Source organism: Zosterops lateralis, assembly GCF_965231275.1.
Source record: "Zosterops lateralis genome assembly, chromosome: 5".
Classification (NCBI taxonomy): domain Eukaryota; kingdom Metazoa; phylum Chordata; class Aves; order Passeriformes; family Zosteropidae; genus Zosterops; species Zosterops lateralis.
In genome coordinates, this window is record NC_139766.1 from 7747886 (window position 1) to 7762725 (window position 14840).

The 14840-nt window shown below is 43.5% G+C and overlaps 1 protein-coding gene across 2 annotated transcripts in view; it reads right to left on the minus strand.

Annotated features, from left to right (window-relative positions):
* Positions 1-9172: 9172 nt before the first annotated feature.
* FAM53A (family with sequence similarity 53 member A) overlaps positions 9173-14840 on the minus strand; it is a 70205-nt gene continuing 64537 nt past the window's right edge. For both annotated transcript variants that reach the window (XM_083862394.1, XM_083862393.1), the window contains exon 5: positions 9173-10373. In XM_083862394.1, coding sequence (XP_083718520.1) covers positions 10050-10373 — 324 coding nt within the window. In that variant the 3' untranslated portion in view covers positions 9173-10049. The remainder of the gene's footprint in view (positions 10374-14840) is intronic.

A 14840-nucleotide genomic window follows, 5' to 3' on the forward strand; every position in this document is an offset into this window, starting at 1 on the left:
TTCTGAAAGACATTTTACTAAAAACTTTCAACACTCTACCAGGCAGTAAAGACACATTATTTTCCCAGTAGTCTGGACTATCTCCATAGTAATCAGTTATGTTTTCAGATGGACTACTCACAAAATGCACTAAAATTAGACTGTAAAAGCTATTTGCAAGGATTATCATTGGTAAAAACACCAACTTTCTGGTGACTGAGTGAGACATGGAGAATGAGTCAGGTTTCAAACAAGGTTTTGACAAGTCAAAAAGAATGTTTCTGGAGAAAGCACCTACTCTTTACAGGTGATGGTGAGATTTTTCTTCATTCTTTGCCACCACGTCATTGGTTTTCTGCCTAGCACAGCATGACGAGGATCTGAAAGATGCATCAAGTTAATATTTAGGATAGGAAGACTGTGGGAGAACAAGGTTCACTACACAACCGAAAGTGTTGACACATGCAGCCAATACTGTTGCCAAGTCCAGTAAATTTCTCTGTGGGTTGTTCTGCTCAAACCTGGCTCAATGTCTTTAGAGGTGGAACTCTTCCATTCTTTCTGTCTGCGATTCTCTCTTTTCCTTTAGCTTCGGAAACCCATATACTACTCTGCCCATCCAAGACAACCTTCTTTCCCCACAGACATTTCACCACGATGAGCAGCTTTGCCCCAGCCCCCCATGAGCCCCCACTGCCTGCCTGTCCCTCTTGATTCCCCCTCTCCAAGCAATTCAATTTATCATCCAAGAGCCCAACAATTTACATGCCAAATTGTAGTTCAAAGTTTGCAGGAGTGGATTTCAACACCTGAAACGGTGCTTGGCCTTCAGCCAGATGAATTGCTGATACTATTTTCCCATCCTTTCTCCCACTTCTGCCCAAAAGGAGGGTGCTGAGTTCCCTGAATCCATGTGCCCAGTGCCCTGGCTGCACTGAGGGCAGAGCATCCCTGCCCTTGTCATTCACTGAACTGTGATGGGGGTTTTGATGTCAGTGTGGATACAGGAAGGGCTTTCCAGGAACAATTCTACAGGAGTGTGTGTTGTGCAACCACTTACATGCAGTGACAAAGGGAGAGGTGCTGGTGCAGCTCATCCATTCATAGTGGTTATCTCTGGAGAGATTTAGTTTTATGGCTTCAGTGGGGAGAGCTCCCAGGCACTGAAATGTGTTTGCCAAGGGGCGAGAAACACTATGACTGACAGGGAGCCACAAGGCAGGGAGAAGGGGCCCAGCCCTTTGTAAAAGGTCTATGAGGGATCCCAACCCTGTTTCAGCCCAGCCCAGAGCCACCAGTCCCTGTCCCAGTGATGCTGTAGGGTGCCAGACCACAGCTCCCCACCACAGACACTGTGGAGCCAGGATAGTCATGGGGGCTGATGTCTGTCCCATCCAGCCCTGTGCCTGGACTGCCCCACTCCCTGGCTGGGGCCACCCAGCCCTTGCTCCCCAACATTGATGTCCAAGCCTGAGACCCCATTCCATAGCCTGGCAGGGGGATGCAGCTGTCCCTGTCCTGGAACCCCACATACCCCGTGGGAGCTGAGCTCAGGTGGCACGACCCACCCAGCTGTCTCCCAAACCTGGAGCTTCCCACCTCCCTGCAGAACAAATCTGACACCAGGGCAATGAGGAGAGGTGGGCACACCACCCCAGGAGCCCCAGCACATGGTCAGAGGGATTAAAACAGGGGTAGAAACACGGGATGAGCCAACTGGCTGTGGCAGAGCCTGGATGTTTGCTGCAACACCACAATTTTTCATACCCCTTCAGTGCCCAGTTTCAGACAAAACTTTTCTCATTGCATGGAAGAGATGGGGGTGGGAGGGAAGAGCAGGGCCACAGGCAGGGGAGTCACCCAGCCTGCTTTACCAAACCAGTGCACCCACCTTGGGAATCCAGCATTCCTCCCCTAAACAAGTGGAATCTGGGGACATGCCATGGGGCCAAAGGCAAACTCTCAGCAGGCAAATGGCAAAGCTCATCGCAAAGCCCCGCGGGCACACACAAGGGCCTGGCCAAGGGCAGGCTCATGGTACAAAGCCCAGCTTCCAGCCTCAGCCGTGGTCCAGCTGCCTTCCTGTGCCCCTCTCAATTTGCATAACTATCCCTGGGAGGAGCGGGGCAGCCCCGCAGCCGAACAGCTGGCCATTGGCAAAATGGATTATATCACCCTTTTGTCCCCATGTCTGGCTCACTCCCTTTGCATATTCAAGCTTTTTTCCCCCACCCGGGCATCTCCAGTGCCGGGAACTCGAGGTGCTCCCGGCTCAGCAATTGAGTTTGTTCGGGAATACAAATATCCCGGTGAGGAGAATGGAAACAGATCCACTGGGACAGAGCCCTCACTGTGAGGGAGGCTGGGAGCGTGGAAATGAGGTTGGATGTTACCATTTGCAAGTGGATTTAGAAACAGGTGTAACGCCGAATACTGGAATCTGGGAAAATGCAGCACTACACAAATTAGGAAGAAAAAAAAAAAAAAGATACATTTTGAAGTTGCTCTTTTCCTGTCTGAGAGTCGCTGCTACCATTCTGAACAGCTCTTGCTATGTGAGATGTGTGTCTTCAGAAGTTCAAGGTCTAGACAGCTTTGTGTATGCACAAGTAAGATGAACAGTCCTGTGCTTTCCTGCCTATGGGCTAAACTCACACTTTTTTCCTCAAGGGCAATAGTTTTAGGAAAATTATCTTGGCAAGAACTCAAAGAGATTGGTGCCTCAAGACTGTCCCAGCCATTCCCACTAGCCCTGAGTAAGGCTCACTTGAAGAAATTCCTTCCTTTAGAATGAATGTGTGTTTCAGACCAAAAATATGCTGGGTAGAATAACTTGCATTTGCTGCTGTTCAAATATTTTGCCACAACCCTTTTGGTTTAAATTATGATTGCCTATAGTGGACTTTTTTTCCTATTAAATTTTTGCTATTTCTGTTGAATTCTGTGTGTTTTCCCTCTTTCTTCCTGCCACCATTTTCTCAGCTGTCTAGACAGACTCCAATATAATGACATTTGAAAGCAGAACATCCACATCAGACAGGCAAGTCAGGCACACTCACCTTGCCCTGTATGATGGAGAGGAGCTCCCAGATCAACAACATTTCTTATTACAAGGTCCTGATTTCAGAGTTGTTTCCAATGAGTTAAAGGTGTTCAGGCTGAAGTTCTTCCATGACAGGTATTTGCTTTGGATTATTTCCTTCCATTTGTTGAAAAAAACCTAAACTGGTTCAACACCAAAACCGAAACAAGCCACTAACCATCTAGGTAGGACAACATCTATAGGGACTCACGTTCCTGTGATCATCACTACATTCGTGTAACAAATCAGCATTTGTGATTTCTATAAAGTTTCATCCAATTTTGACCTTTCCTTTAAGGTGGAGAAACACAGCAGTTTGTAAACTCTTATTTGAGACTGGAAATTTCAGCATCTCAGCTCTCTAAACATTTCACATGGGATGGGCACACACCTGCTGTCCCAACCCTCTTTCACTGTCCAGGTAGCCCACACACCACCCAAATCCATCCAACAAACCAGCTCTGGACATAATTTTCCAAACTGAGAGAAGATAATGGATGTAACTGAGCAGTTACATCCATTATCTGTGCTTTCCAGAGGATAGAACAGAATGATGGAGATGGGGAGACATTAGGGATGCTTATGAGTCAGAGGGGAAAACCAGAACTAGATCATCTTGTAACAGCCAGACTAAATTCCAGAGTAAATCCTATGCTCCCTAGGCATGGCTATTGCTTTCTTGGCAAGTGAAAAGCTATGAAGACATCTGAAAAGCATGTATCTTATTTCCTCTCTGGTGGATGCATTCTATCAGACAATAAATGCAGCAATCTTGGGCTGTATGCTTGCATAGAGACTGGCTCTGATGTGGGCCATGCAGAATGACTCAGAGTCATTTGGGTTGGAAAAACCCTCCAAAGTCATTGATTCCAACCTTCTGACCAACCACCACCTTGTCAACTGGACCACAGCACTGAGTGCCATGTTCATTCATCTCTTGAACACCTCCAGGGACAGTGACTCCACCACCTCCCTGGGCAGTCTGTTCCAAGGCTTAACAACTCTTTTTATGAAGGAATTTTTTCTGATGTCCAAATTGAACCTCCCCTGGAGCAGCTTGAGGCTCTGTCCTCTCATCCTCTCACTGGTTGTCTGGGAGAAGAGGGTGGTCCCCACCCAGCTCAAACCTCCTTACAGGGAGTTGTAGAGTGACAAGGTCCCTTTTCAGCCTTTTTTTCTCCAGGCTTTTTCTCTCCGGCTCCCTCAGCTGCTCCTCATGGGGTTTACAAGGGTCATGACAATGCTGATGGCCAAATCTGGACAATTAGCATATTTTCCTATCTTATTTCAGGGGAGGATTTATATCACATAATGTTTTCAAAACTGTCCTAGAGGTAGATGAACATTGAAAAGTCCATCAGAACTAACAAACAGCAGAGTCAAGGCTGCCTACAGACTCACAGTTTGCTCTTGTCCACCTTTCTGCATTATGCAAGATTGTCCATTCATGTAACAACATGCTCTGTTTTCCATGGGAACATGTCTCAGTGCAAGGAAAGAGCTTTGGGACAATGAAGCAGAGACATGCAGCAAAATCAAAAGCAAGGGCTACAGCCCTGACCTTTCCCTTGCTGTACCCACCTCACCATGAGCTCTCACACTTCTAGAAACATGTTCAGTGTCCCAAACCCTCACCTGATGCGGAGTAGATGTAAGATGAAGCAAGGAAGAGAGAAAGGAAAAAAAAAAAAAAAAAAAAAAAAAAAAAAAAAATCCCAGCCCATACCTGAGTGCTCTGGGAGTGCATCCTCACTCACTGCTGCAGGGAGTTCAGCCCAGTCGGTTTGGGAAAGTGGGACACAAGTTTTGAGTACTCTACAGAACAGCCCTCACTTCAATTCACATCACTGCTCACATCACACAAACTTACCTGAATGAGGAGACCACAGCTCTTCATCCAAACTGAGGCATCATGAAACATTTAAACTTACGGTTTGGGTTTTAAAAAGTTTGAGAAATGAAATGCTGCTCTAAGGAAGTTTTAAACTTGTTTCCATGGAGTTCATGCCATACTTCCCTGGCTCAAGCACTCACAGTGTAGATCTCAAAGGCATTTTACAACAGCAAAAATCCATAAAATTACTGCTGATGGGTCCAAGAAGCTGCAGATAGTGAAAGCAGCCCCATTTTCTCCTAGTAAATACCCAGCATTTCAGCATGCCAGTGACTATTGTGATGACCAGATGGTGGTGGGAGCAGTAAGCTGGATGATGTTAACCACACAAAAACTCCAAAACAACTGATGTTCCAAACTCACTTTGAAAACACACCGAAATGGGCTGCTCAGCATATGACAGCAAAGCTCCACTGAAACTGCATTTTGTGTCCTTTAAACAACCAACAAGCCCCACCAAGGGGTGCAAGGATGAGCAGCCACAGCAAGGAGGGCCACAGATCCCAACTATTTAAGGCTCATCCCTTTATAATGGTGATGAAAAGGTGCAGAGACGTGGTGGAAGTGTCAGCCTGCAGGTCCTGGACCAGGTCCAGGTAAGGTGAGCGTGTGTAACACGTCAGCAGAGCAGCTGTGTCCTCTTCTAATGACAAGACCTCGAAGGAAACATCCCAAGTGATCTGCTGAGCTGCACTGGATGATTCCTAATGAAAGGATGAGCCCCGCTGTGAGAGCCCACTGTGCAAGCACACAGATCTAGACTCAGGTACTTTTAAAAACAAACAATATGTCGTTTGCAAAATAAACACAGTGAACAGATTGAGAAAAATTATTTTGGCATCTGCCGACCTCCACTGAGGGCTTTCCAACAAACCTGTGGGTTTTCAGAGGAACTGCAGAGACCATCTTTACACCAACAGGTAAGCAGCAACTTCACCTGTGATTTGAAAGCAACAGTAAATTCACTAGGCACCAGCCCTCAGACTGGACCTGCATACACAAAAATACGTCTTTACGTTTTTCTGAGAGATGATTTAGCCCAACATCAAACCATAGAGGCCTATATCCTAACAATGTCAGCTCTGAGCAGGATCCACAGATCCCAGCTGAACCATGCATGGGAGCTCCTTCCTTTCTGCTCTGCTTGCCACCTTATTTTCAGCTTCTCTTCCTCCAGCAGTTATTTACCTTGAAACTTCAAGGCTTGCTAGGAGATTCAAGCTGCACAGATCCAGAGGAAAATGGGACAGGATCCAGAAGAAAAGGACTGTGGAAAGTCAGCCAGCCATGTCCCCTGCCCCAAAACAAAGCTTTTAACACAGCGATTGCTGCTGACAGATGCTTGCTCTTAACAGATCTCCATTTGTGGAACAGCTACCACTGGCACCCCACACATCTGTTCAGTGACTCCCTACCCTTTTTTTATTATTATTTGGGCTTAGAAGAAACTACCACTCATCCCAGCTACAATTTAAGCCCCATTTACCATATGATTTCAAACTCAGTCCTATCACTGCATCCTCACAAGTGCCTTTTGCCACATTTTCAAGGTATCAGTCACACCACTCTCCATGGCACTTTCCTGCCTTATGTGCAGTGTCTCAAGTTGCATCTCCAAAGTAAAGGATTATCTTGAATCTCACCAAATACACCACGATTTGTGAATCCCAGCCTGAAGTTTTTCTACCACCAGCAGCACCAGCTTTATCTGAAACAGTGCTTACAAGCTGTCACAACTCAGAATTCGTGCAGTTGTTTTACCCTACCTAAATTTAGCACCTTGCTAAAAAGGATCTTGTCTTTCCCCACCATCTCCTCCCTGCTGCAACCATTTCTACAAGTTGCCAAGACTATTTTGAATTCTAATACTATCTTATCTTAAACATCTCTCCAGCTTCCTGTTGACTGTAGATTTAACGTGCATACTACTTCGTTATCCAGGTTGTAATAAAAATGAAAGATAAGTGACCTAGAGCAACTCCCTCAACCCCACGCAACACAGCCTTCCGTTCTGACACTGGGTGCAAGATGGAAGGAAACCACTCCCAGAGCAGAGCTGCTTACAGCCCACTCAGCTGCTTCCAAGCACAATTCAGTCTCTGAAATCACATTTTCCCTTCTTGCAAACCATCCTCTGTTTGCCCAACAGTCACTACACCAGCCTATAAGCAAATGCAGAGGTGCCATGTTCACCATCTGTGATTTTGTTTTAGAGCAGGACTTCAGATCTCATGGGGCAGATGCAAAGTCCAAGCCTGCCCCATCTGAAGGAAGTTTCAAACAATTCCTTTTGCTGTTGGTTCTCAGGGGGGGATTGCATTGGAATCTGCAGACAAAGTGCACAGATTCCTTCCAGCAGATTTCTTCATTTGCCAGTGTCACTGCACAGCTGTTCAACTGCTTATTTTCCTGTCACCGACTAACACGAGCCTAAACTAGATAATTACTACTTCCTACTGTCATGAAATTCATTCTTCAGTATCCAAACCCACTCCTTTCTGTTTGTTTCCATGAAAGGGCTATTTAGAGTTTTAACAGCCGGCTTAGCGGGAGACTGAGTCCTGTGTTACCACGAGCAAATGTATCTGTAACTTCCCTTGGGAAACCCCTTCCTACTCTAAGGATCAGGGTAGGAATGTGGCCTTGTGTTGACTGAAAACAGCACACCTACAAAAGCAACTCATCAACACCACAGGCAGGCTGTATTTCAAAGCTTGAACAAATATTATCTGGTTGTCTACCCTTGCCTTTGCTTTATCACCATCTTATTGATAGCTTCAGCTCTTGTTGCTTTTTCACTGACAATGCACATCTCAACCTCCTTCTATCTGTGTCCTCTGAGGCATTTTCTTCTTTTACTTCTTCCAGCAGCTTGTCTTCCTTAGGGGAGGAAGAGCTAAATGGATTGCCACATTAGCTTTCTCATTCCATGCCATTACACTTTTAACTAGTGCTTGCAAATAGGTAAATTAGCTTTTAAGTGATCCCAGTTGTACCATTGGCCTTTGCTACAATCCTGCATTAAAGCTGATTCACTTTTACTTACCTCTATTGCTCAATTAAGAACACACAGAGAGGAAAAGCAGTTCTGCAGCCAGCAGCTGCAGGAGTGAGCTGGGCTGTTCCATTGCCCAGTGTCTCATCACCACACTGCAGCACTTTTCCCATCTACCCACAAGAGGAACAGGCTGTACCTCACTCACTGTTTCTGGAAGAAGCACCAAGAATAGGGATCCTCCATCAACTAAGATTATTCCAAGTGGCTGTATGTGCCAGCACCTGTCTGCTCTGCGCTGTCCCACAGCAGGCATCTGCAGGGTGAGACATTCCCAACAGCAGCTTCTGAAGGAACTCAAGTCTTTGCTCCAACAGCAACTCCTTTATTTACTCATCCAGAAAAAAAAAGAGAATGATTTTCATGAACAGTGAGTGGCTTCACTGCTCCCACACAATATGCAGTAACACACCAAGAACCTGGCAAGGCTCTGCAGTGTTCTTGCACCTCACTACGCACACATGCCAGTATCAATAGCACAGATCATTGCCACTTGCAGTAGGAGCCATAAAAGGAAAAAGAAAAATGTTAGAGCATCTTACTGAATACCTACCCTTTTTAAATTTTGTTTAGATTCTGAGTTATGTGCACTTGTTCAGTAATTAAGGGCCAATCCTTTTATGATCAAGGCTGACCTGAACCCCATGGCTGCATCCTGTATCATACCATGCCCCAACCTTTGGCACATCCCTCATGGTATATTTTTCATATTTTAATCATATTCCATTAGCTGACTGGTTGCTGTATTTTGGTTTTATGGCAAAAGCTCCAGTAGAAGTTGGCTCATTCAAGTACACTAACATGATGGACTCAAATGCCATTATCAAAGTTTACTTTGCCTATCCCATTTAACACAATTTTGAGATCAATTTCCCCCTTGTTCAGGAAGTTATTTATTATAGCTGAACTAAAAAAAATAAGTATGTGTTGCAATAATTTGCAATGAGTGCAGTATGACATTTGAGATGATTCCAGTGTATGTAATCATTGAGACACTTTTGGGATCCAACATGAGTTATTCTGCAGCTCTCCAGACAAATCTGATGTCACTTTTGTTTCAGATGACCAGAAATCTGCCCTTCCCCTCCACCAAATTCCACATGTAAGTACCACGTTACAGAATCTACATTTTTAACCAGTAAAATCCATGAACAGACACAAGTGCAAAGCAAAATGTCATTTTATTTAATTCAAGGACTATTTTCCTTCTAGTATTGCTGAAGGGATCACCTCCTGGGGAATTGATCATTACAAAGTCCCTGTCTAAAAGTTCAAGTGCTCTTGTTGTACATTCTTTTGAAACACAGAAAACATAATGACCAAGTAGGTGGGCAGCTACTTGCAGTTTTAGCCCACCTAAATTAGCATTGCTTCAGGCTAGAAAACAATTCAAGTAGTAAAATAATGAAAAATGTTAACCTTTAAGGTCACTACCATATTTTGATCAAAAAGTCCTGAATGTATGAAAAGAACATTTGTACATGTTATGAAGTTGTTTTTTAACCAGACACTGTCAAAGGTGGCAGTTGAGTATTTTGGACCAGTTGTCAACCAGATATTGAAGAGTTCTATCTGAAGGTTTATTACCAATTTCATTATGCAATTCACTTTTCACATTAAGCTCTTTAACAAAAGCAACATAGACCCGCACCAGAATCACTGTAGACAGATTTAGTTTTATAGAATGCCCTTCTGAAAATTCGTTTCAAAATAGAGATGCTTTTTCTCCAGAACTGTAAAAGCCATAAAAATGCAAAATATTTGTTAGGAAATTTTTAATCAAAATTATTCCTTAATGTTCAAAATAACATTTAACCTCCTACTTTTTTTGTTGTTATTGTTGTCGTCATCCACATATTGACCAATAGACTAAACAGGTAACAATGGTTCACGTTTTTCCCCCACCTGAAACATTTCTTCTAACACAGGCCCAAAGATAGGCAATACAGAGATTCAGGGACATGGATTATGCATGGCAAAGGTAATCCTCTATCACTTTAATTTAGAACAATTCTGATTCTAGCACACAACTTGGAGTCTCAGTTGTTTTCGATCTGCTCTAGGTCCAAGTCCCCACAGTCTAGAGGGAAGATTCCTTCTTCAGTGCTCTCACAATCACTCGTGTCCTCGTCGCTTTCACACACCACGTCTGCTTTCTTATAATCCCTTGTTTTGAAGCTCCGTTGGCACGAGCTGTGGTGCCTCCCTTCCTCCAGCTGCTCTTTCATGGGGCTGGAGCCGGGGGTGATGATGTTCATAAGATCGTTTGAGTCACATGGGGATGACACAATTGTCTTCATTTGTGTGTCATCATCGTCATCTTCATAGTCAAGGGAGCAAAGACTTTTGGAATTTTTTAAAGTCTGCAATAAAAAAGAAAAAAAAAAGAGAAACCATGACTATATTAACCATGACTGGACAGGAGGAACAGAATAAATTCTTGACATTCTTGAATGGTTTGAGTGTATGTACTCGAGAGTGCCACGTGTTTAAAGCAATCCTGGAAATGAGAGGCATGAAGAAATAGGAAGAATGGTATTTACTTACTACACAGTCAAGCTTTGCATGGATATTTTGCCTAGATTGCCATTTGTGAGAAAAACAGTCCCCTTTTTTATGCAGGAAGATCCAAAAATGTACCCCTGGCCAACTACATGAGGAAAGAGAGACACCCACCCCAAGTTTGCTGTATTGGGTTTCTGGCAAATCCAGAGCAGAGCATTTGGTGACACCAGCATTTAGGTCAGACAGCTGCACTGCAGCCTGGTCAACAATTAATTTCCCCTGCAGAGAATGAATCCTCAGGCATCACCTCAGTGAGGCTGCCAGGACAACTGGCACATTTGGGTAATCTCAAACAGAAGAAACCCAAGCCTCTACTGGGAGCATCTTGCTCCAGAGTCAGCTTAGTTTGTCTTTCAGCTGGGTACTGTCTGAACAAGAGCTCAGGAGCAATTCTGTTTAAATTCAACGGATATTAAAACTAGAGGGGCACTCATCTTTATTTGTACAACAGCAAAAGAAAAGAAAAACTCAGTAAATGTGCTACCTCTGTACCAGAGATAAAAGAAAAATGCCTAAGCTCCTTACAGAGCTGTAAGGAATCCTTGGCTAGAATCCAGAAAGAGCATTTAAGAAAAAACAAACACATAGAGAGCAGAACTTAAATTTTAACAAGTGAGAAACTTCCAAACTGTGCCTCATGCAAGCACCCAGTGAGAGGAAGGTGAAATATCCATGGCTCCTCTGAGAGGTGGTGCAAGACAGAATAATGTCACACTCATTTTCAGTCTCTCACTGGTTAAGTGATTCCAGTCTCATACACGGCAAGCATTGTATTACAAGGAGATCCACAGGGAACAAGACCAACTTTCACACCCATTTCCAGCTTCCTCCCCCAATTTGTCATTTCTTAAGTATTTTATATTTGTTTATTTGAAATGGGAACATTGCAACATTCCTAGTATGCTGTATTCCAGATGCTCTTCCAGAGAGCAGTGTAATGGTTCCTACTTCACCAATGCACATCAGCACCCATGTAAGGGGGATTACCAGCATCTCTGGGTATTTTTTAAACAAGACTTTTTGAATTCAGAAGAAATTTCAATTACCCTTGTCTGTATACAGCTGGTCAAAAGAGGAAAGCTCACTAGAGTGAGGGGATTAGCCTGATCCCTTAGGTTGATGTTACACATGGAACACCTTGCAGACAATCCCACTGCCACGCTGCAAGGTCATACAGCTCCTTGGACATCCCTACATCAAACCCACACAAAGTTCACTGGGGGAAAGCTCAGGTAAAGGCTAAAGGCAGCGCACTCAAGGTTTGAAGCTCAGTCACGGCACAGGCAGGCTGAGGGTGATCAGCAGCACTGGGATGGGATGGGATGGTGGCCCCATCACCTGTACCCTCCACAGGGAAGGCACTGCAGCAGCATTCCCTGAGCCTGCACCACATTTAACACACCAATGCAACACATTTCTCTACTGATCAGAGGTTTGTTTTGCTCTTCTCCTGCTCAAGCAGTTTTCATATCTCACAACACAAATTACATAATTAGTTAACAAGTCGTACATTTCCAGCCAGAAAGATCTATAAGGGATAATCTTGTTCATTTGAACAGACAAACAAGACCTCACCTAGGAGTTGATTTATGTAACTCCAAGGCCTGCATCTGAAGATGAGCTCTCAGGAAAAAAAAAAAAAAAAAAAAAAAAAACCACACCACCCCACCAAACAAACAAACCACTGCTGGTCATAGTTCTGTCAGGAGGAATTCAGAGTCTTTGTTAGCTATGGTTAAAACCCATATCCAATTTTGCATGTGACTAACGCCAACAAGATGAATAACCTTTGCATGATCAAGAAGATTGCTATTTTCAAATTTCACTCTCCTGTGAAAACAGTTTTGTTATAATATGCATTCCTGTTTTCTAAATGCTTCTTTGTAGCTCACAGATAGAAACATTTGAGAACATTTGAGTTTATTTCTATGACTAACAGGTACAAATTCCTCTCGTATTTACTTAAAAGCAAACCAGTATATTTTTAAAGTAAAAAATATTAAAGTATATCTTAATCCTAAGTCTATCTCATTGCTTTGAAAAACACAACAATGTGTGTTCCATCTCCATAGAGAGGACAATATTTTCAGTTCTTTAAACTTATAGTAGGTACTGAGAGGGAAAGGAACCAAATAAAAAGAAGCTTTGAAAGTTCTGCTTTCAGTGCTTTAGAAAGGAATTCCTGAGTCCCCCTTCAAAATATCTTTTATTCAATTTACTGCTAGAAATTAATCCAACCACACAGCTGTCTTTCTAGAAGGTTTGTGTACATAAATGGAAAATTGCCTGTTAGCTGTACTGTGCTGAAACCACTTGAATGGGAACTTTTAGCCAGTTTCAACACAACAGCAAGTGCATTCAACTGGTTCTTTGTTCACCCACTTGTCACAACCTCACCAAACTAAAAATAGGTGGATTTATTATCTCGCAGCACAATCCAGCTCCTTTCACAAAGCAAAAGGTAGAAATTGCAATGCATTCAGGCCCTCTGAACTGCAGCTCTCCATGTTACACTGGTACAGTACCACACCTTTCAAGAACAATTGGGCTCAGTGGGGAGCCTGCGAGTACTTGCTCAATGGTCCTCATTTTATAGACGATGCTGGACTAGCAAGACAAAAGAGTCCACAGTTGGCAATGGATAGAACTCAATCAGCTAGAAGTATTCTTTTGTGTGATGGAAAAAAAAGGAAAAAATAAAAAGAACCTCGGTTTTAAAAGAAGTGAGGCGATAAAATGTCTGAATATTAAGAAAAAAACCCCAACTTCGTACCAAAAACAATGGTGGGGAAGGAAATAAAAGAAATCTCTCTAGACCCTTGCCATACAAAGCAAACAAGAAAGGCCCAGAGCAGCTTGAAAGGAAGCTAATGTCTGTACTCTTTATTAAACCTTCAGTTCAGAAACCCGTAATACATCACTTTCCAAATATAAGAAGCAATAAAAAGGTTGTTTTTGTTTTACTAACAAAACTAGAGCATTTGCTACAGTAGTCAAGGGAAAAAAATAAGACACTTATGTGCATGAAAACCTAGTGCATAATGGGAGCAGCAGTTCTCATGCTTCTCCCCCAAGCCCCCATCATCCTCCAAGTCCACCCCTCGGCTTCGAGTGGGGGTGAAGATCCAGCTGCACTGAAGAGGTGCAGCTGCAGCAGCTGGCACACACTGAGGAGCAGAGGAAGCCTGAAACCAGCCCTCAGCCCATCCTATTGCTTTCTCAGCACCAGTTATCACCTCGGGATGATAGGCTGCTCCCTAAAGTCACAGGCTTGGGAAGAGAGGGAATTTATCAGACTAATCAGACTGGTTGTTTGGCTTGCTTCCTGTCCCATCCTGAGACTTTTGCCTATGATGGCACAAAAGATGCTGTTTTAAGATTGGCACACAGAATTTCTTGATTGTTAAAGTCTCTCTACCAGTAATATGAAATACGTTGATGGTGCAGTGGTCCTCATGATGAGGTGATTCTGGAATTTCCTGGAGTACCAGCATTTAATCCAAGAGCAAAACACTGAAGTAGCAGAACCCAAGCATGGAGCAATGTGGCTTGTTTGTTCCTTCCCTGTATCTAGCCAGTTGACAGAGATGGGGCAAGTCAGATGGGCTGCACTTCTCCCTTTGAGAGCTTCCTTACTCTTAAGGGTCCTTCCCTTACTTATGAGTCCTTACTTCACTTCCTTGAATTACATTTCCTGGAGACTAGTGAGACTGGCTCAAAAAATGCCTTTACTGATGGTAACTCATAGTTAAACTTCAGATTAGAAGCACCACAAACAGCACAATGCATTCATGTCTCAGACACCAACCTGTCCCCAAAGAGGTCACAGTTGAGTCTCAGCAACAACAAAATTCAACCATGGCACAAATTTGTTACTTGAAGAGATGCCATTCAATGAAGCTAAGGGGGAGGCTTAAGGAAGGACTTTATAAGAACTGACACAAAAGCCTGGTGCTGAGCAGCTCTCAGTGACACTGAGAACAAACCATCACCTGGCTGACATCACATCCAACCACACAGAGATGTGAAGGGTGTTCCTCCCTGTAAACTGAATTTTCACTTCATGTACCTGGTTACTTACATTAATACCTTCCCCTGTGACAAGTCAAGTTGGAGATATGTACAGTGTTGACTGTGAATGATCAGAAATGTCAACTGGTTGTATAGATTAAAAAATATCCCATCACAGTCCTAATCTCTGCATCTTCTACTATGCATGAAGTGAAAAATAGTGAGAAAAAAATGCTGTGTTTATGTAACAAGCT